General features: G+C 39.0%; 1 protein-coding gene across 1 annotated transcript in view; it reads left to right on the top strand.

Moving 5' to 3' along the window:
* LAMA1 (laminin subunit alpha 1) overlaps positions 1-22,543 on the top strand; it is a 154,604-nt gene that overhangs the window by 46,271 nt on the left and 85,790 nt on the right. The window contains exons 4-12 of the mRNA XM_084622037.1: positions 4,186-4,428; positions 6,497-6,676; positions 9,328-9,417; positions 10,692-10,809; positions 11,948-12,126; positions 13,179-13,284; positions 13,760-13,920; positions 18,826-18,966; positions 20,060-20,233. Of these exons, the coding sequence (XP_084478163.1) occupies positions 4,186-4,428; positions 6,497-6,676; positions 9,328-9,417; positions 10,692-10,809; positions 11,948-12,126; positions 13,179-13,284; positions 13,760-13,920; positions 18,826-18,966; positions 20,060-20,233 (1,392 nt within the window). The remainder of the gene's footprint in view (positions 1-4,185; positions 4,429-6,496; positions 6,677-9,327; positions 9,418-10,691; positions 10,810-11,947; positions 12,127-13,178; positions 13,285-13,759; positions 13,921-18,825; positions 18,967-20,059; positions 20,234-22,543) is intronic.

The raw sequence follows: 22,543 nt of genomic DNA, 5'->3' as shown, positions 1-22,543 counted from the left end.
AACCAATTTATTTGAGTATAAGCTTTCGTGAGCTCAAATAAATTGGTTAGTCTCTAAAGTGCCACAAGTACTCCTTTTCTTTTTTCATTTTACAGAGTTTGCAGTATAGTAGCCACTCAAGTTGGGAGTGGGGAGTGTTTGCAGAGACTAGAGAGCCTCAGGCCTCACAAGCCTCTGGATGTTGAGGTTCTGCAGGGATGGGACCACACACATCTGTGGACACTGAAGATGTCCATATAGATGAATGTGTCTGTGTGATGCTTCATTCATGCTTCTCCCTGGCAGCACAGCCTCTATAGGAACTATGCGGCAATGACTGGATGTCTCATGACTGCTCAATAGCAGCTGGATCTGTATTAACTCTCAGATTTCAAATCTGGGTGGTGGTTCAGAGTGTGGCCGGTCCCCTGAGCCAGCCTTAACTTGAAAAATTTGTGTCGTCCCTTCTCTATGAATCCCCAGTGGAGAGGCATCCACAGAGTTTCAGTGAGGGGGAAACAGTGCTATGGAGGCAGCCTCTCGATGCAGACAGGGGTAGCAGGAGCACTCCTGCCCTTGGTTATCATATTTTAAGAAGCAAAGATATATAAATATCAAGATGGTATAAAAATGTACAGTATGGCATTGCATTCTGTTACGATATTTAATACAAATATTTCTCATTAAGAATTCAGTTAAAAATCTTTTTTTAAAAAGCGGCCAAGTTTTCCTGTGTTGTTGATGTTTTGTGTCCTCTGAATTCACTTAGGAAGACAGAATAGAGGTGAGGGCAGGGCAGGGGACAGGCCATAGAATTATTTATTTGAGTGCTATGGTAACACCGACAGACCCCGGTCATCGGTGGTAGGGATCGAACCTGGGGCCTCTGGAGCTAACTGGCTGTTAGGTAAGGCTGTAGAACAGACTCACTTTATCTCTCTTGCTAAGTGGTCTCTGTGCCACTAGATGGGGCAGAACACCACACCCAGGAGATGTGTGGGTTACATACTTCCCGTAGCTGAGGAAGCACGCCCTGAGCTTCAGAGACTTCCCAGTTGAAATCCTGGATGAGCCCACACTTGTAATACCGACAGACCGTGGTCGTTGGCAGGCGGGCTCAAACCTGGGACCTCCGGAGCTTAGTGCATGAGCCTCTACCACGTGAGCTGAAAGTCAACTGCCTCTTAGCTAAGGCTGTAGAGCAGACCCATTTTCTCTCTCTCTCTCTCTCTCAGGGGTCTCGGTGCCACTAGTTAGGGCAGAACACCACACCCAGAAGGTATGTGGATTACACTATGTGTTTACATGGAGTGAAACCCATACGCTCCAATGGAGAAAGATTGGGAGAGGAACACATAGGCTGACTCTGCATATGCAACCACATTTTCAAAACCATCCAGTTTTTTTGTGGTACTTCCATTTTTGGATGCCCAACTTTAGATGTCTTGTGCCTGATTTTCAGAGGTGTCAAACATCCTAAGCTCTTATGGAGGTCAACTGGACTTCTGGGCACTCAGGACCTGTGAAAAGCAGGCCCCTGAGGTCTCAAGTATGGCACCCAAAATCAGCTGCCACGTTTCAAAGTGTTGACTTTAAATAACATGCACTTTATTACAGTGAACAATATAAGTTCATAACCCCTGTGAAAATTCCTTTGCTTGACTGAGCCCCCTCAAGAAACTTCATAATCAAAATAGATTAAACTTGCATATTCTTGTAATATTATTTATTTGCATTCCCATTGCAGTGACTGTAGTTAGTGTGATGAAGGGTAACTTGTTATTGTTGCTTGTTGAAACTGGATTTAAAACTAGCCACATCAGCTGCAGTTTGGCGAGACTATAACAGGTTTAGAAAAAACCCTGTGTAATCAAAAGTAGCTCATTTGTTGTTCAGCCAACCGTGTAATAAGCAAAGAGGCAGTTTAGTTGACTATAGCCAACAGTGAGTAAAAAGAAAAGTATAATGGGTTTCAAGTAAAGCAAAGGGAGTGAATATCATTTTTTATAGTTACAAACAAATTTGGGGTCCAATCTACAGCCTTTACTCATTGGAGCAACTTAATTGACTTCAAAGGGAGTTGTGGATGTTCTGCAACTCTCAGGATAAGTCCACAAAACCCTTGAAGTTTTGTTTGTCTTCTAAAGTGATCAAAAATTCCCTTTCAGGGACTTATACTGTACCCACTGAAATAAATGGCAAAACTCCTATGGACTTAAGTTGGAGCAGACAAGGACTTAAGTGCTAATACCCCTGATTCTCCTTTTACATACACCAGGTGTAACTCCATTGATGTCCATTATATCAGGATAAAATCAGTGTATGATCAGAATCAGGCTGCTGTGTATGGAACACTGAAGTTGCCCAATTCAGCTTCTGCTCAATTTCCGTTCCCTTGCAAGCTGAAAGGAGATGTTAGTATATGATTTTCACTGCAGGAGCCTGTTGGTAGCAAATAACATTTTCAAATGGGACCCTTCAATGGACTAGGAGCCTTATATTCTTATATAGAGCCTTATATTCTTGGTAATCACTGACTTTGTTTGGTTTTTAAAACTGTACTGTAGGAGAGAGGGTTTAAAACTCTGTAGATTTTTCTCTTACTAATTATGAGCCATGATCATGGTTCTCTTCTTGCTGACACCAATGCAAATCACAATTAACTCCACTGAAGTCAGTGGTCCAGATTCTTTGTTGGCGCAAAATAGCATCTTAAGCTCCACTGAAGCCAGTGAAAGTACGCTTATTTACACCTGATGAGTATCTGGCCCAAAGAGTAAAACCGGTGTGCAGGAGAAAAGAATCCGGTCCAGTGGGTATCAAGGTATAAGAAGATATTCACACCCAAAGCAAACCTGATCAAATTTGTTTTATTACTAGTTTAGCATTGGCGGGTATGAACTGCTCCATTTTGGCCAAAATTATTTTCTCTCCCACACCCCCCACTCCAACCAAATATAGATATATGAGAGAGAGGCACCTGAAAAACAGTTTGGGAGTGGGGGCAGTGTTCAAAAGCAGTTGACTAAATTGCCCACATAGTGATTAAATAACGGGTTTTTTTTCTGTCTTACTGTGACTTTGTAACATAGAGAGAACATTAAACTATTGGCAACTATCTTATCAACCTTCAAAAACTTAATTTATGCATTAATGCATTTAGGCTGTATTCTGGAGTGGAAGAGGGGTGATGGAAGTACTGTGGTGTGAGCAGGGTGCGGTGGAACTAGACCCGATGTACTTAGTGATCCTGGCTGACGGAGTGGATCCTTTGGAGCCATTATCCATTGGCACAAGTTAGCTGTAAGCCTGCTCTAACTTGCACTTGGGACTGGTTTGGCTCCTGGCAGTCCACAGGATTGAGGGCTGGAAAGGTGGTATAAAAAGCCGCCTCTCCCCTTCCCCTCCTTTCTCTCAAGTGTGCTGAATGCTGCTGTAGTGCATCTGAGGATCTGGCTTTGAGTATAAACCCGTAAGAAATAGTTCAAACTAAGATGCAAAATCTATAACGATTTGCCATTCTTAGTCTGAGTAGGGGCATGATGCCATATGTGTATTGCTCATCTTGTACTTTACAATCTTATTTATTTACCTTTCAGTGCTTCTGTTTAGATAAGGATATTGCATAAATGACTTCACATCTACTGTAATATATCTGCAGATGCACCATAGGATGAAAATATTTGGGAGGAAATGCACAGAAGAGCTTCCATACAGGGCTTTAAAAACTGAACAGAGTGTAAACACTTTTTACTGAGTGGATTAATGTCACCAGACAAATTTAAAATAATGGTGTCCCATCTGCATATGCTCAGAAAAATTCACTGTAGAGAGTGGATGCCACCAAAGCTGTGAGAAACATATCCAGCTATTCCTGAGCTACTATGGATCAAAAAAATATTTCAACTCAGTATCATAAAATGATGCAATAAATATATCTGGTCACTTTCTGCATGGGTCAGATATTAGAATTTTGCAACAAAGTGATTCGCACTTCTCGTAAAACCAATGACAAATTGTGTTGATTTTTGTCAAATATTTGTACTGAAAGCTTTATTCAAAGTTGCTCCTAGCAAATGTTACTGAATTCCCAGGCAAAATACATAAACTTCTTAAAATGTTCATTTCACAACCAAATTGACCACTTGGTGCTTATTTTTTATGGTAGTATCAAGTGTTAAAAGTTTCTGCTTGAATTTTGTTTAGATCTTTCAAGTTGCATATGTCATAATCAAAGCTGCTAATGCTCCCCGACCTGGAAACTGGATTTTGGAACGTTCAGTGGATGGCACGGAGTTCAAACCATGGCAGTATTATGCAATTAGTGACACAGAGTGCTTAACTCGTTATAATGTAACACCAAGACTTGGGCCTCCTACTTACAAGAGAGATGACGAAGTGATCTGCACCTCTTATTATTCCAGGCTAGTTCCATTAGAACATGGAGAGGTATGCTGTCTGTTTTTGCACTTGTCATTTGTGAGCATGAATGAGGACTAATTGCAAGTTTCAGAAATTTTAAATTACAGTTGCACAGTTTATGCCTTCCAACATTGTCAGATGCTTTGGATTGTTATGATGCCTTTAATGATAGTATCTCTGTTTCATTTACCAATATAACAACTTAAAACAATGTGAGGAAAAAATATCTTTGGCTCTGTGTATTCTAGTTATAAACTCTTTGATGTCTCTCTTCACATAATTTGATTATGGCTACTAATTGTGAATTAGGTACTTCATCTTGAAAGAATAAAGCATAGAGACTTTATGTACATCCAGGTGTTTAATTTAAAAAAGAACATCTCTTATTTAGGAGCACCTGGTTTTGTAAGATAAAGCTGCAAATGCTGTCTGAAATGCTCTGCTCTGCACAGCTGGAATTGGAAAACAAGCCCTGGCATTGTTTCAGGGACAGAGCATAATTAAAAGAGCTGTGCATTGTGCAGGCTCACTGTTGATTGTTCTTTCTTTAACCAAGACTATTCATGGTACTTATGTAATTTATTTCAGAGAGGCAGCAACATAATGAAATGATGCATTAAAATCGGTGGTTAGTCTATTGTGACAAGTCCTCCTTATGTGGTAATAAACCCAGTCTTGGCCTATGGAGGTTGCTAATAACCCTTTGTTTAGTAGAAACCAGTAAATTCTCTTCTAATCTTCTAGATTAAAATAAAATTGGAGTACGCACAATTAAGGATTGAAGTTTTACAAACATTGCCTTTTTCACATTTGAAATCCCAGTTTTGGCCCCCACAGTGAAAGAAAACCTGATGAGCCTTGGGTGATTTTAAGTCAAGCATATTTGAATCAAGTATTTATCATAGGGCTGTCCAGAATGGGTGAAACTGGACACACCGAAAAAAGAAAAGGAGTACTTGTGGCATCTTAGAGACTAACCAATTTAGTTTTGTCTAATGCAGCAAAAAATGTTTCAACAGAAAAAAAAAATTAAATAATATTTTAAAAAAATATTACTTCTGTAATAAGGGAATATATGGGCTTTCTGATGACCTAGCCCACCAATTAAAGTTTCTCGGTGTGTCCAGAGTAACAGCCGTGTTAGTCTGTATTCGCAAAAAGAAAAGGAGTACTTGTGGCACCTTAGAGACTAAGCAATTTATTTGAGCATAAGCTTTCGTGTAAGGAGTACTTGTGGCACCTTAGAGACTAACCAATTTATTTGAGCGTAAGCTTTCGTGTAGCTCTTGAAAGCTTATGCTCAAATAAATTGGTTAGTCTCTAAGGTGCCACAAGTACTCCTTTTCTTTTTGCGAATACAGACTAACACGGCTGTTACTCTGGACACACCGAGAAACTTTAATTGGTGGGCTAGGTTATCAGAAAGCCCATATATTCCCTTATTACAGAATTAATATTTTTTTAAAAAAATTTTTCTGTTGAAACATTTTTTGCTGCATTAGACAAAACTAAAAATATAACTAAAAGAGAAAATATAGGAGAAAAAACCTCTGTGTATGAGGAAATATACATATAAAGAGAACACAGCTAATAAACCAAATTAGTTATGAAAAAGTGAACAGCTAGTTTTACATCTTACCATATAAATCTTTACAAATTGCACAAGAGACATTCTGTGAGGGATAAATTCTGTACTCCTTTCTCATTGTCAGAGTGTCTTCCACATCTGTGAGCAGAAGGGTCCCAGATCTAGTAGATCCAGACTAGTGCATAGAAGGCAAGGAATGATCTTCAGCATGCTCCTTCTCCCACCCCTTTCTTTTGACCCTGCAGAAGTCCCACCAAAAGTGCCCTATAGACATTGGATTCTGGGAATGGTGGTTCCAGGAGGATGTGACTCATAAATCAGGCAGTTAATATTATTAATACTGAAATTGCGAACAGTATGCAGAATTGATTTGATATCTCTGATACATTGTACCCAATAACCCCATTTTGTTTGTGGGTTTTTAAGTCTTGACAGAAAGATGTTTTTTTTTTTTTATCATAACTGGGTTATAATTAAGCATATAGTGAAGTCAGTCCCTCTCTCTAGATTCACACTTCATTGATCAATGGTAGACCTAGTGCTGATGATCCTTCGCAAACGCTATTGGAATTTACCTCTGCACGATACATCCGTCTTCGCCTGCAACGTATTAGAACCCTTAATGCTGACCTCATGACTCTTAGCCACCATGATCCTAAAGACCTTGATCCCATTGTTACCAGAAGGGTAAGCTGATCTTTTGTATCTATGGTTCACCACACCGGACAGTAAAGGCTAAATACTGTCCGTCTTGATGAAGGACTTGAACCTCAACATTCACGATAAGTAAGATTTCATGAGGTTGTTAAGTAAACGTTGCCTTCTCTGTAATGTTACTACATTGCCTGCAGGGGACAGCTATTCCCAAGAAAGATTTTTCAAAGCTGTTTTTTTCCTTCAGATGAATTGCCATTTAGCTACTAACCATGAGGTAGCATTGCTAACATTTCATCAGCAAAGGTAAATATGTGATTTATTTGATGAAAATGTCACTTTAGGCAAAAAGTAAATATATGAGTTACATTTCATGTTAGTGTACAGTAATTTTTGGTGTATTAAGTATTTCAGTTGCTAATGTGTTGATACATGAAATATATTACTAGAAAACAGAACCCGGTGTGAATTACAGTGCTGTCTAGTGGATGGATCCTTTTGCCAACTTGTCTTTAAGCCCAAGGGTATTTATTAATATTAATATATACCATTTATATAGAACTTGGAAATATTATCTGATCCTCACAACATCCCTATTTTACACTTCCCTGAGACACAAAGAGGTTGAAGTGACTTGCTCAAGACCTCACAGGGAGTCAGGGACGCAGCCAAGAGTAAGTTCACTGACTAGGGCACGCTGCCTGTGAAGTTTAACTGGATGCAGTAGTATACAAATTAACTAGTGAGTCCCTTTCTTCTTTATAATTTAGTTGTTTGTTCCCCTTCTTTATTTGACCATGACACATTGGGTAAAACATCAATGATTTAATGTATTCACTTGCTAAAGTCTTTTGATTGTTTGTGTGACTATACAGCATGGAGGGCCTCATCTGTTGAGGGGAGGGGAATGTGGAGAGTATCTCCAATAAACATTTGTACTGTGCAAACAGAATCAAGTCTAGACCAGTAATACATATACTTGGTGCTTTAATGGGGCCAATTTCACAAAGGTGAAAACAATTATGAGTCAAGCTGGGAAGAAGAATTTAATCAGGAAAATGTGAATGATAATTGAGAACCATTTAAGAACACTTTATTAGATGCCCAAAAAGCTACAATCCCACAACCGAGAGAAAAGGCAGTGCCACTAATTTTTAGTTCTGTTCCTCTTTATCTTAGGACAAGGTCTAACAGAGCATTCCACCATGTTGGCTGCAATACTTTCTGAGTTAGGAAATTGTCATTTATAATGTTTAGAAATTCCCAGGGTGTTTAGTACTCGCAGCTTGAGACCTCCAGCATATGTCACTCCAGATGAAGTCTGCTATGATCTCATACTCTTTTTCCCCTACACATTATAAATAGGCGCATAAGGAGCGGTCATCCCGTTCCCAAGTATGATTTGGTGGTCTTTAGCAGATACCACCTAATATCTTTGCGCTTTAGCTGTTAAGATATTGATCCATACTCATTCAACATTATTTTTTTTGAGTGATCAGTGACTCAGAAACAGGTAATGCTATTTTTGACTAAAAGCCCCCGCCTTTTGCTCACTCAATACTCCCTAAACAGTTACAACCATTGATTTTCACATACCAATTGTGTGAATCATCTCATTTCAGTAATACCAATTAGATCGAATTTAAGATAATAAATGAGCAATTCCAATTCCTCTTGTTTATTACCCAGGCTCCTAGCGTTGGTATTTAGGCAATAGACTATAGAGGTATACTGTCCCCTTATAGTGTAAGGAGTCTCTGTTCAACTGAAGTCACTGAGGCCTTTCTGCAGATCAGACCAAAGAAAGAAAGAAGAAAAGGAGCTAGCTTGCTCCAGCTCCTTTCAGAGAATCAAAAAAACCTGTCAGTAAACTGGTCTGTACACACAGAGCACCTACTGCATCTGTCCCAGCAGCCTCTAGGGGCCTTAGACTTGAGTGTCTTGAACCCTTTCCCCAGAACTCTTGGAAAGACCTTATTCACAATCCCTGTGAAGTGCCTGCCAAACGTGCTTACACTGAAGCTGTAATTGAACCCAGCTGCATCATATCCTGCCTCTTTCTTGTTCTGAAAATTAATTCCTTCCCTGCTGTCCAGATACATGGGGCTTATACACATCATCACACACAGCATCTGGTACTTCGCTGTCCTACTGTTCCTTAAGCTAAACATTTGAGCAGAGCAATACAGTACATCAAAACTAGCAGCTCAGAGCTTGTGTGAGGGAAGTTCATGAGTAGGTTTTGAATGAAAGTTGGGAATCCCCAGTTTTGAGAACATACAATGCCAGGATTTAAATTAAATTAAAATTCAAGTCTACAGGTTGTTATGTTGCTACCCAGAAAACATTCTGTTAGGTCATCTGACATCCCGCATGGCAAAAGTGGATTTTTGAAGTCATATTCTGGCTAAGGCACAAGTGCAAAGAACCATTGAAATCAAGGAGTTGTGCATGCTTATCCATAATTAGAATTTGTCTCTTAATTTAATAAAGACTACAGGGAAAAAGATCTAAAAATTTGCAAAATGGCAAGCTTGCCCAGGTTTCAGATATCCAATGTCAAATTGTTTGGAACATATCTGTTCTCAGATCAATACAATATTGATATTTTATTGTCCTTTAGAATTTAAGAGAAACCTGAAATGTTTCCAACTCACTTCCTTTTCAAACTTATTTTTGTCCAGTATTACTATTCAATAAAGGATATCTCTGTTGGTGGCATGTGTATTTGCTATGGCCATGCTCGAAGCTGCCCACTGGATGAAACCACAAAGGTATGCTTTAATTATTTTTATTTTCACAAAACAGTCTTTTGAATAAAAAGTTTAGTTCTTTGCACAGAGAGAGAGAGAGAAAGATATTGTGGGGAAAATCAAAGGGAACATATATAAATTCTGGCCTCGATTCAGCAGGTATTTAAAGCAGGTTCCTAACTTTAAGCATGCCCTCACTTAAAGCCGTGAATTGTCCGATTGACATCAATGGGAGTAATAGTCTGATTAAAGTTAGGCACACACTTAAGTACCTTGCAGAAATGAGGCCTAAAAGCTTGATCCTGCAAATACTTATGCACTTTACACATGTAAGTAGTCTCATGATTTTGATGGGAATACTCACATGAGTAAAATTACGCAGGTTAAATCTTTGCAGGATTGAACCCTTAATGTTTGATCCTTTAAATACTTTGTGGGTGGAACTCTCATTGACTTCAGTGGGAGTTCAATGAAAGGAACACTTACAGAATCCAGCCTCAGGTACATATGGGGAAGGACACTCCAGTTAATAACTTTTGAACAAATGAGGGGCAGAATTGCCCTCCAGCACAGTTCTCTTGTTTCATATTTTCTACAGAAAATTTGAATTGGTGTTAATATCATAAGTGCAGATATAGATGTTTTCCCTTTTGTCCTCTACTTCCGCTCACTTTTTGATACAGCTGGATAATCACATATATGGAATTTCAACAGAGAAAATGTTCACTGATAATATTACTTCATATTTAATCTTAAGGTTCCTTTGAGTAAAGCTATATATATATATATATATATATATATGCTACAGGCCAAGTTTTGCAATCTTTACTCATGCTGAACTCTGTAGAACTACTCCTCTGAGTAAAGGGCTGTAAATTCAGGCCTATAATATGTTCTTTTATTCTTCATTCTGTCTACGTGCTGTAATTTTCTTCCCTTCGCTATCTAAACTTACTGTTCTCAGGTAATGCACTTTGTTTGGAAGTGAACTCTTTTTGTCTTAGAGCCTAAATTTAAACAATGCTTTTGAGTGTAGCAAAGGCACTAAAGACATGATCCTGCAGCTCTCACATGGCAGAGTGATAGGACTTGCTCCGATAGGATAAATACCTGAGGAAGGGCCTCTCACATCAATAAAGGTAGCCGGACTGGGTTCTAGCATGTCTATAAAATTGCAAAACAGTTGTGGTATTTAAAGTTCTGTGGTAGAGTAGATTTGATATTAGTCACTCGGTTGAGTTTTCAGGACCTTGGTAAATGGCCTATTTTTTTAATTTCTACAATTTCTTTTTTAGAAACTGCAATGCCAGTGTGAACATAATACATGCGGAGAGAGCTGTAATGAGTGTTGCCCTGGTTACCATCAAAATCAATGGAGACCAGGAACTATTTCTGCTGGCAACAAATGTGAGAGTAAGTAGTTACAAAAGTTGGGGTGCTTAATGGGTCCGTAAATGTTGACAGTTTTGTTCAATAAGGACCTAATCCAGTTCCCACTGAAATCAATGGAATGACTAGATCAGGTACTAGAAATAGTAGTTTTCTTAAAGTGAAAAAACAAACAAACCACACACTAGAAGTGGAAGGTATGGTCAAAAATCATAAGATGATAATAATTTGGATTTCCTTTGAAATAATAATATTTTATTAGATACGATAGATCAATAATAATGTTGAGGCTGCGGAAATGACATTCGTAGATGATCAGACAGAAGAGACTTAGTGTTTGACTGTGCTACAATGAAATTTAACACTTTCACATTGGTAATTATGGCTGCTGCTTGTTGCTTAAATATTGTTACATTCCTAATTCAGTCTTAGTTAAACATAGTCATTCTTACAACATGAAGACTCTGAAAAAGCAATCTAAATGGCCAATAAATTGCAAACTATGCTGAATGTCTGATAAAATGGCATAGGCTCTCCCAATAGTTGCCTATTGGCACACATTGCTAAGATTTGTTAGCCACATTTTCTTACTTCACATCTTTAATGCCTGGAGCAAGCCACAGACATTTAGGAGCCTATTAGGCATAGTTCATTTTCCAGTTGAAGCAGCCCGGCTAGTAGAACCTTTAGAGACTAACTGCATTTAGAGATGTAGAATATTTTATTAGTATACAGGCCCAAGTCTCCTCTCACTTAAATATGTTTTACACTGGTGTAGCTCTAGTGACTTCAGTGGCATTAGTCACTGGTATAAGTGAGGAGAGGAATTAAGCTGATAGTCTTCAGTAAAGTAGAATGCTAAAGATGTAAGAACACTTACTAGTAATTACACATGTCACTGAGGGGTGATAAGGTTGGGTTAACGTGAGCTACAGAACACCATTAAAAAAAAATGTTGCTAACACTGTGATTGTTTTAAAAGTTACCTGGCCAGGAATGAGATAAATGGGTATTACTGTTTTTGTACAGCACAGCCAAGGCAAAGCATCTGACATAGATTGCTTTACTGTTCTACTTGTATTTTTTACTCTTTTTATTTTGGATGTGCTGTAACTGTTAGAAAATGTAAATAAAAATGTATTTCTTTGCAATTTCTTTTTAGAGTGCAACTGTCATAACAAGGCAGAAGATTGTTATTATAACCAGGGTGTGGCAGATCAGAATAGGAGCATAAATATTCATGGACAGTTCATAGGAGGTGGAGTCTGTATAAACTGCACTCAACACACTACTGGAATCAACTGTGAGATCTGTGCTGATGGATACTATCGGCCATATAAAGTAAGATTTCTCAAACTACAGCTGATTGCTTTGATTAATAATAAATGTCGTCATATGCGTATTTCAATCCATTGAATGTTATTAAATTTAATTTCCACACTTAGAGTGTGACTAAAAATTGTAAAGTCTTAACTTCGTAGCTCAGATACCAGTCTTGCAGTTTCCGAGTAAATTTAGGCTGATTCTCTAGCATGTTGAAAGGACAGTCCCAATTCCTTTGTAATTAAAGATAACTCTTATAGTCATATGTGATTCTTGTAGAAGTGATGAGCTATTGCAATAAACAGTATTCTTCTCAATATTTCATTTAGTAAGTATGTATAGCATATGCTCTTTTTGGGCCCATCTACATCTTATATCTTATAGTGACTTTCCAGTCAGTTGTATTAAAGTAGAAATTCTGTCCCTGCCCTCATTCATCAGATACATAGATACATTTGTTACAATCTGGCTAAAAAGGATAAACATCACTAGAAAATTAATTTTGTTTTACTTCCAGCAATCTAGGTAGGTTTCCTTACGTCTGGACGTACTGTGGCCAAGTGAGTAACCTCCTGTAGCAAGGACATTTACTCTCCTCAGTATGGAATTTTCTGTTTTCCAGATAAGGCATTGATTCAGCAAGTTCATCCACGGGGCACATTAGGGAGCTCAGGTCTATGTTCTCAAGCACAGGTGTGAGTGGAGGCCATGTATAGTTCAAGTATAGTTAGGTAGTAGGCACAGTCCTTCACAGAGAGAAGTAAGTCTCATGTTGCATGTACCCCTGCTTCCTTATTCTAAAGAGCATTGAAGAGATACCGGCTTAAGTCTGATTCTTAGCCAGTAAATGACTTGTGTGCTTATGGTTCCAGATTGCCTTAGTCTGGCCCTGAGCCACCTTGAAGCAAGGGGATGGCTCTCAAAGAGAAATTTAACCTCCATTAAAGAGAAAATCTCATTGTTATATGAAGCTTTAGTTTAGTTTCAGTGGCAAGAAACAGTGATGAATGTTTACTATTTCCACTAATTAGTTTACAAATATGACAGTTAAAATGTACCATTTGTTTCAGATTTCTCCCTATGAAGATAACCCTTGCCATCCTTGTGACTGTGACCCATTTGGGTCTCTGAGTTCTGACTGCATTAAGGATGATGATCATTCTGATCTTCAGCATGGTAAGGGACAATGAAATGCTTTTTCTGTAAACTTCAGGTGCCCAAGGGTGAGGAAACATTGTGCTGTTAAGGTATCACATTAAAATGCCAGTAAATACCCAAAAAGGGAGGGAAGACAGGAAATAAAACATGCTACAGGAGTATAAGATGCCTTGATCCTGCAACTTCTTGTGCATGGGTAGAGGCCTCTGCTCATTAATAACAAGTTACAGGATTGGAGCCTAATACTGTTACATATATTAGTTCAAACAGTGAATTGATACAGTGGATTTTTTTCCTGGCAGAGGTTCTGTGGGTCTAGTACTCTAACACGAAAAAAATATGTACGGGGTTGGTAATATCTCAGCTATCTGTGCAAAATGTGACTAGAGCTGTATAGCTTGATAAAACATTGCTTCTCCCACTATTCCATATTTCACCCCCAGTTTTCTATTAACCCTTCATTTTTTTTTCATTATCATTTTTATATTTCAAGGGACTCAGCCAGGTCAGTGTCAATGCAAAGAAGGTTACACAGGAGAAAAATGTGATCGCTGTGCATTTGGCTACAAGGGCTACCCAAGCTGTGTGCACTGTAACTGCAGCCTGGTTGGAAGCATTAGCGATGACCCTTGCACAGAACCTTGTCTTTGCAAGGTAAGTGACCTGCTGAGTCTCACTTTGATTTACTGTGAAATCGGTAGCTGGGTTTGTAAGTGCAGTTTTAATAAAGGAAATTACTTCATACTTTTGTCGTATATTATGTCATACTTTCATAGCAAGTAACTGCGATTTAAACATGGTCCTTCTGACAGAGATTCGAATGAGAATTAGCAGCATATTTCTGTTATCGTAGAGAAGCTGTGATAAGCTGTGTAGCATGACTCTGTATATTCCAGATAGAAAGTTCCATATAAAAGCAAATGCCAGACTGCATAAGAACAACGTGTGTGTGTTTTGTGGATAGGTTGGTGGTGGTCTTTAAAGTACATCATTCTTATTAAAAAGAAAAGGAGGACTTGTAGCACTTTAGAGACTAACAAATTTATTTGAGCGTAGGCTTTCATGGGCTACAGCTCACTTCATTGGATGCTGTAGCTCACGAAAGCTTATGCTCAAATAAATTTGTTAGTCTCTAAGGTGCCACAAGTCCTCCTTTTCCTTTTGCGGATATAGACTAACACGGCTGCTACTCTGAAACCTATCATTCTTATTGAGCAGTTAAAGGATATATTGAAAACATTTAATTTATACTATGTATTTCTATATATTTGAAAAAAAATTGTAATAGTTCTGAAAAATTAAATTGAGACCTATACCTAAAAACTAATTTTATTTTAATTATTTAATTACAAAACATAAACTGTAAAATGATGTTTAAAAATTAGAGACCTGGTTTGCAGACTATTTTCTTGGGCAAATGCAAATTTGTAATATCAGTGAATGTAACTTCCCATTAAATTTCATGCACATGTGGTTTCTGCAGAACTTTGATGTGAAAGTTTTTATATTTGAAGACGTTACACTTAATTTTCAGCAAGCAAAGGTAGCAAATTGTTTCTTTTGGCCAGGTATGACACTAGCCAAAAAACAAGCAAACAACAAAACAGTGGTTGACATGACAATTTTTGTAAAGCTGCTCTGACCTCTTGCATAATTTATCTGATCTAAAACATTGAACACATGAACAAACAGAAAGTCAGATTGCAAATAGGAAGCAGCTTTAGTGGCCAAGTTAAATAAGAAACACTAATGGCTGCTTTACTCTGGTATAAATCAGAAGTAAAACATATGTAGTCAATGAAGTCAACTGGTTCAAATTTGGACAAGAATCAGGTGTGTTTTCTGTGCATTGGTGGAATGGACTTAACATGTGGCCTTCGGAAAGTTAGATCACTGAGAGCAGCAGACAACTAGCCAAAGGGCACTGGGAGTAGCAGGGGTCCAGAACTGGGTGAGAGGAACGAGTTTTCTGCCCCAGAAAACAAGTAGAGATGAGGAGGGCCACTGCATTCTAACTCCCCGGAGACTGAAAACACAGTATTGACAAACTCCTCCAGTTTTAGCAGGAGCTTTGTGATATTTTGTATTTTTCTTGACAGCCCAGCTCTTGGAGTCATGTAAATAGATAAGTATCACAGCTTTCATTTTAAAAAACAAAATGTCTAGCCCTCGTGCTTATAGAGAAAAACTTGAAAATGTGACCCAAATGTACCCAAAAGACTCAGAAACCAGATGGAAACCCAATGTAAAAACCAGAATTTATTATTTTGTACAAAAAAAATCATGATTTTGAAGCCAGTCTCATGATTTTTCAGCACTTGGGTTTGGCAATTTTACAGACAGTAAGAAGGTAGTTGCACATTTGGATCAAAGTAATGGCCTGAAAATCACCCTGGGTTTTCCTAAGGTTTGCAAAACTCAGCAGTGGCATAGGTTAGTAACAAAAGCATGCAGCATGCCTTTTTAGAATGTTTGTTATGAAAACTTCACACAACTAATTCATATCCATGGGAATTTACAGGTGGTGATCTGGCCAACAGGAGGCTCAGGCATTTTGCTGAGGGTTGTGAGTGACTAAATACCGACTACAAAGGGTCATATTCTGTTCTCAGTTATACCATGGTAATTCTGGAATCAGGAGTGACTCCACTGACAGAAATGGAGTTAATCTGGATTTAACTAGCGTAGCTGAGGGCAGAGTTACTTAATACTCTTTATTTGTTTCTTCAACAAAAATTGTCTGTCTATGGTGAATAAATTGCTCAGCAGTGTTTTTTTAGGGTCTATAGGAATTTAGTTGAAGGGAGGAAAATGGGTCCTCTGTTCCACAAATACAATAGGAATACATTAAGGAATTAAAATAAAAATATTTAATATAAAATCAAGTAGGATTTCACTTTCAAAGCTATATCCTAGTTTACAGTATACCAGTATCTGTGTATATGACACCTCATGCATATCAAACTGGATTTACTGCAGTCGTCTTCCTTGACAAATAGTAGGGAGTGAAGGGAGAAGAATGCGAACAAGAATCTTCCATATTTTCACTATTGGAAGCATGTTTCCATCAGTAGGATGTATAAAAATGACTTTTTCATATGACAAGTCTGTGCAAACAGTAGAAATAAAAGCCCAGATCCAGTTCTTGAGCTTTGACTAAACTACATGTGCTGCATGTTGAGAAAGTGGTGTGCTAAGGTAGCTGTAAGGCAGCTGTATGCTACCTGGGTCCTGGAGTGGTGTGACTGCTGGGATAATCAATGGTATAATCAATCAGTCTCAGGGCTGCTCTACTTTATGCTAACTGCCAACATATCAATGCAGATATTTAAATGATTCTCCAAAGGGCAGTTCCGGTGCCTGGGGATCATTGAGATATAGGGGTGCCCTGACAAATAGACCTTTTGCCATAGCTGCACCACCTATTCTGTGAGGAGAGCTTATGTATAAGCAACTCTGGCAGCTCTACACCACTCAAGCTAAGTTCCCTCTAAGCTGCGTGGCTGCGTAGCAGCCTATTAAGCGCTGCTTAAGGCTGCAGCAGGAGAGATGCCTCTCCCACAGCCCAGGACTTGCTGTGGCTGGGGGAGAGGCGCCCTGGCCCCAGCCCAGCCCTGGCCCGGACCTGCCAGGGGAGAGGTGCCTATCCTGAAGCCCCAGCCCTGGATCTGCCGCGGCAGGGAGTGGCTCCTCTCCCCCCTAGCCCAGGTGCTGCTGTGGGGAGAGAGAGTTGGGGAGAGTCCTCTCTCCTGGTTGTAGCCCTGGGGCAACCTTCACCCCAAACCCCTCATCCCTGGCCCCAGCCCCGAGCCCACACCCCCAGCTGGAGCCCTCACCCCCTCCACTCCCCCCCGCATCCCAACCCTCTGTCTCATCCCTGAGCCCCCTCCCGCACTCCAAACTCCTCGGCTCACCCCGCCACATGAATTTTATGTGAACCAATATGGAGGTGATGTGTCATTCCGCACATCTGTGGGAAAAATTAGAGGGAACACTGTACCCAAGGATTTCTTTAGGCAGCTGAGTACCCGGCCCAATGTGTCAACACTTGCAATTATCAGTGCAATACCCCAGATGTCTTGTAAGGTTCAGTGCTGTTGCTATGGTACTGAAAAAGTTCTTGTTTTAAACTGGCTTTTTCTACTGTGGCCCAAAATCACAACCTTTTTATAGCTTGTGCATAGTATGGTCCGACTTTGTAAATCTTTGGGCCTTATCCAAAGTCCACTGACGTCTGTGGGAGTCTTTCCATTGACTTCACTGGGCTCTGGATCAGGCCCCAAATCCTGTGCTGCAGGTGTGAGATGCTCATTCTCATACCATACATATAAGTTGCCATTCTCAGAAGTTTTCACTTCAATGACAGCAGTTAAATCTGCAAAAAGTCAACCTCAAAACTGGGAGTTTATGTGATGGGCTACTGATAGTTTGATTCATTAATGAGAGAGTCCTAGCATGACACCTTGTCATTAGGGTACAATGTTTTATGTAGGAGCAGATGTTTTCTTTTCCTACATCAGTAATGCCAAAATTCAATTACACTGCATTTCCTGACTGAATACCGAATGAATTCTATGCTGATTATTTCAAATCCCGACTGCTCCAGATGTTTTAAGTAGAACTGGACAGAGATACTCTATTTCGTCTAAAATTTGGTTTCATTCTGATTCAGAATGTAAACCGAAATGTCTAAAATTCTGTAAAAAAGAGGATGAAGCAGACATTCCAAACCAGCGGAAAAGACACAGAAATTGGGCTTGTTTTGGCTTAATCGGCTTGTGAATTGCTTATTGGCTAGTTTTTGGCTGGTAGCTTGTTGCTTGGTTGGCGTGTAGCTTGTTGCTTCTTTTTTTTTGATAGGCTCCTGGCAAGCAGGGGCAAGGGGCAAGCAGGGGCAAGGGGTGGAGAGAGTCAGGGTTGCACAGCGGGCCTACCACAGTCACAGACTGCATGCTGGGGAGGGCGGGGGGATCTAGTCACATAGAGTGTTGAGTTTCTTAGGGATTGGCTTGTTTTGGCCTTGTTTTGAAATGTGATTAGCTTGATTTTTGACTTATTGTGAAAGTCGGGATGTTTATTTAGCACATGAAATTTGGCAATGGTGGGATGGATCCTGGCTCTGGGGCAGTCCATGCGGTGTGCTTTCCTGGAACCATGGCTCCTGAAAGCCCTGGGGTTCCCGACTCAAGGGCAGTCTACCTGGTGGGCTGCCTGGAGGCTCAAACCCTGGAAACCTGGACTTCCAAGGAGCCAGATGGGTGAGCTGGTGGGGAGATTTCAAAACCTGTCTGGGTTCTCTCGCAACTTAGCTGAAATTGAATCATCTGTGTGGAATGTTTTGATTTAGATAAATCAGGAAATTCCAGCAAAACAGTGTTTTGTTGGAATTTTTCTGACCAGCTCTCGTTTTAAGCTCAGTGAGACTTATTCAACATATGCCTAGTGTGCTGAAGTCTGCTTTGTTTTATATCTTCCTGAATGCTGTTATACCTAAATTCCATCTAATCTACAATATTTACTACCAATGTAGTGCTGATATAAAACAAATGTTATTCACAGGAAAATGTAGACGGCGAAAACTGTGACCGCTGCAAACCAGGATTCTACAATTTGCAAGAAAGGAATCCTCAGGGCTGTACGGAGTGCTTCTGCTTTGGGGTTTCTGATGTCTGTGACAGCCTTGCATGGCCCATCAGTCAGGTAGAATACTATGACGGTGACCTAATGTTCCATAAGATTCCCTCAGGCAGTTGCAGAAATGTGTTTCTGATTTCCTCTTAACATACAGCCCATCTCACTGAAAATTCTGGAATCCACACAGAGGACTGGACTGTGGCTGTAAAATCACAATCCTGAGGTCTGCTTACTATAAAGGAGCCCAGCCCCCATTGGAGCTGCTGGAGTCATTATACCCTACTCAATCCCAGTGCTTTTGGAACTACTGGCTATTGTAGTGCCTGCTACACCCTTTGAAAGAGAGCAGTGTTCACTCTCCTTGCAGTGGAAAAGCTTGTCCGGGCGGTGAAGAGGGGAGCCAAAACCATGCCCTGATACTCCTGCTGATTGGAGCCTACTGCAACTGCAGATGTCAGTCTCATGCAGTCTTTTTGCTAAGGGAATAAAAGGACTATAAATGCCACTAGCTCCCGTGCAGAAGTGCAACGAGAGGAACAACTTCCTTGGGCACTCTTTTCCCCACCTTCATCCCTTGCGTAGTTTGCAGGATTAGTCAAAATCTAGCACCAAAAGTTTTGTGTACTAAAAAAACAGTAGAAGAAAATACATCATATTCTTTTTAACTCTCTCCACATCTCTCTGTCTTTCTACTGACCGAAATTCTAATGTGTGTGTATAACTCTTCCCCTCAGTAGAACTGGTTCCTATTCCTGACTCTTCCTCTGTGTCCTTGGGCAAGTAGCTTTTGGTACCTCAGCTATCTGTTTGTAAAATGGGGGAAATGGACCTGTATTTAACTGTGGGTGCAGTACTTGTCAAGTGTTAATGAGATCTTTGAATGCAAGGTGCTACATCAGTGAAAAGTATTATCATTTGTTCATTCAGTTTATACTCTTAATACAGTGAACTTGCTTCTGCACTCAGTTACGCTGATGTAATTCTGTCCCAATCCAAATGAAGTCTGCGGCTTAACACTGGCTAGAAACCCCTTTAGCTAAGAGCAGAATCAGGCCCTTCATATTTGTATTACTGTCACAAGTGAAGTTTTACATATAGTGATGACTTACCCAGTGATGTAGGTCTGACTTCATTAATTTAGCTTTCTTCTTTTTCTAAGGTGTCAGATATGGCTGGGTGGCTGGTGACTGATCTGTACACTGAAAAGAGGTTGGAGCCCCAACAAGGCCAGTTTGCTGGACCCCATCAAATAAGTGTCAACAACACGGCAGCTGTGAAAATACTGAAATCCACTTATTACTGGTCAGCACCTGAGCCATACTTAGGAAATAAAGTAAGTTCCCAAGTAAAAAGAAGCTGACTTCTAGTCCAGACTCTTCATATTTTTTTTCTTGCCGTATTGCTCTAAAAAGCTCTGTGTAGCTCATTAACAGTAGTTGTAAACTATCAATACTGAAAAGAAAGTTTTCACCTTTAATGAACACTGAATACACAGTAAATTCACCTAAATATGTTCAACAACTTTTTTTTAGTTTCTCCATTTTTTTTTAATATGGAACGTTATTATTTTTCAATTGTAATGTTTGTTTAATAAACATTGTCACCTGTAGTTTGTCATTTCATGCAATCTGTAATTGTTCTATAGACACTTTGTTTGCAGTGTTGTTGCAGCCGTCATGGTCCCAGGTTATGAGAAAGACAAGGTGGGTGAGGTAACAACATCTTTCATTAGATTAACCTTTGTTGGTGAAGGAGAAGAGCTCTGTGTAGCATGAAAGCTTCTCTCTTTCACCTACAGAAATTGGTCCAGTAAAAGATATTACCTCACCCACCTTCCCTCTCCCAAAGAGACTTTGTCATGTAATGTAAAACAATTGAAAATTACATGTTAGAGGTCAGTGAAGTGGATCTAAAGGTTCCTGCCGATGAATCGTGTACATTTGGAAGTATTACATTTTTATCTGTAAATGTTGATTTACTGCGCGCGTGTACACACGCACACCAATGAAAAAAATTTCCATTGATAATAATCAAAATTTACATATAGGCTCAGTAAGCAAAATACTGCTTGAGAGCTGATTATAGTTCGATTTAAGATTTTTTTACTTTGTGTATTTTGACATGTGATGTTGACAATTTGTGTTTTAATGATCATAAAGCTTTAACTTTTAAAATCTCATTGTTGCCATCATTAAATAATTACGGTCTCTGACCCCCCCCAATTACCCAACTGTGAAAATTTAAATCTATAAAAATAAAAAATGCTTAAAAAGAAACATCAATATTATCAGTCAAAATTATTTATGTATGTATGTATATATATACACACACACATTTTGCCAAACCTAATCATGAATATCATTTTGGTTCCACATGATGAAATTTCTGTTTTTTCAGTTTGCTTTTTAAAAACCTAAGCAATCACAAACAAAAATATATTAAAAGAATGTTATTAAGGTTGCAAAGTCAAGCACTCATGCAAGAGGTCTTGTGAAGACAATAGGAATTAAAAATTGCATACACACAAGGGGCCAAATTAAGTTTGCACAGGGAACCTTGATCCTGGCATTTCCTAACTTTTGAGTGTTTGACTTTGCAACCTTAATAATATGTACTTTTTATCTAATTTTTTGTGTGGGTAATTTATAACTAGAGTAGGTATAAGACATTGAGACCAAAATTGTAATTTTCATGATAAATATCAAGTCCCAGCTCCAGTGCATGGGGATGTTATAGCTCCTCAAATGAAAGGACTCCAGAACTGATGTAGGCAAAATGGCATATTTTTCCCTCGCCTCATTCTTGGAAACAGCTGAAGTGTTTTGACTGAAATAAAAAAAAGGCAACCTGATGCAGATGTCTAACATGTAAAATTTCTGCCTAAACAGATAAAGTTTGGCAAAATTATCAGCAACTAAAAACAGAGTCTTATAATGGGAAGTGTCAGGCAACCTTTATAACAGATGTTGCTATCAGTCCCACCTGTAATAACAACATAAGATTTCTAAAACTGAAATAAATCAGTGATGGGGAAACAAAGAAAAAGAAAGAAAGCTAAAGAAAGAGGAAACGAAAAACCAACAAAACCCCACTGTTTTGACTGCATTTTGTGTGTAGGCAGTTTCCTTGTTTCCTGTGTATAGGCAGTTTCTCTGTTGCTGAAAAGACACTTTTATACCTAAAAACAAAATAACAGAAAAAAACACCTTACTAATATTTAAAAAATGGAATTGGAAACAAATTATGGACATACTATTTGAAAGTGTCTCTGTCAGAAACTGGAATTTTTATAAATTATTAAAAAACCAAAATAAAAAAACCTCTCACAATATATCTTTTTAAGTAATTAAACCAGACACATACATCTATTTGATATTTTATTTTATTAAACTATGGCAAGTACACCCAGTCATCCATATTAAAACAATGGTTTTGTGTGCCTCGACCTTATTACGTTCTTCATACAGCGATGAAATAAATGGCTATACTACACAGTGCCTGTGCATAATGACCCAAAAGTGCCTAGCTGGAAGATACATTTTGTCTAATTCAATGGTTGGTGAAATTCTGGTCTCACACCAGTCTTCTACTGATGAAACTCCATTTACTTCAGTGGGGCTATTCTCCGTTTCTACTGGTGTAT

This window comes from Lepidochelys olivacea, assembly GCF_965140295.1.
Source record: "Lepidochelys olivacea isolate rLepOli2 genome assembly, chromosome: 2".
Lineage (NCBI taxonomy): Eukaryota > Metazoa > Chordata > Testudines > Cheloniidae > Lepidochelys > Lepidochelys olivacea.
This window is presented reverse-complemented; position numbering and strand designations above follow the sequence as displayed.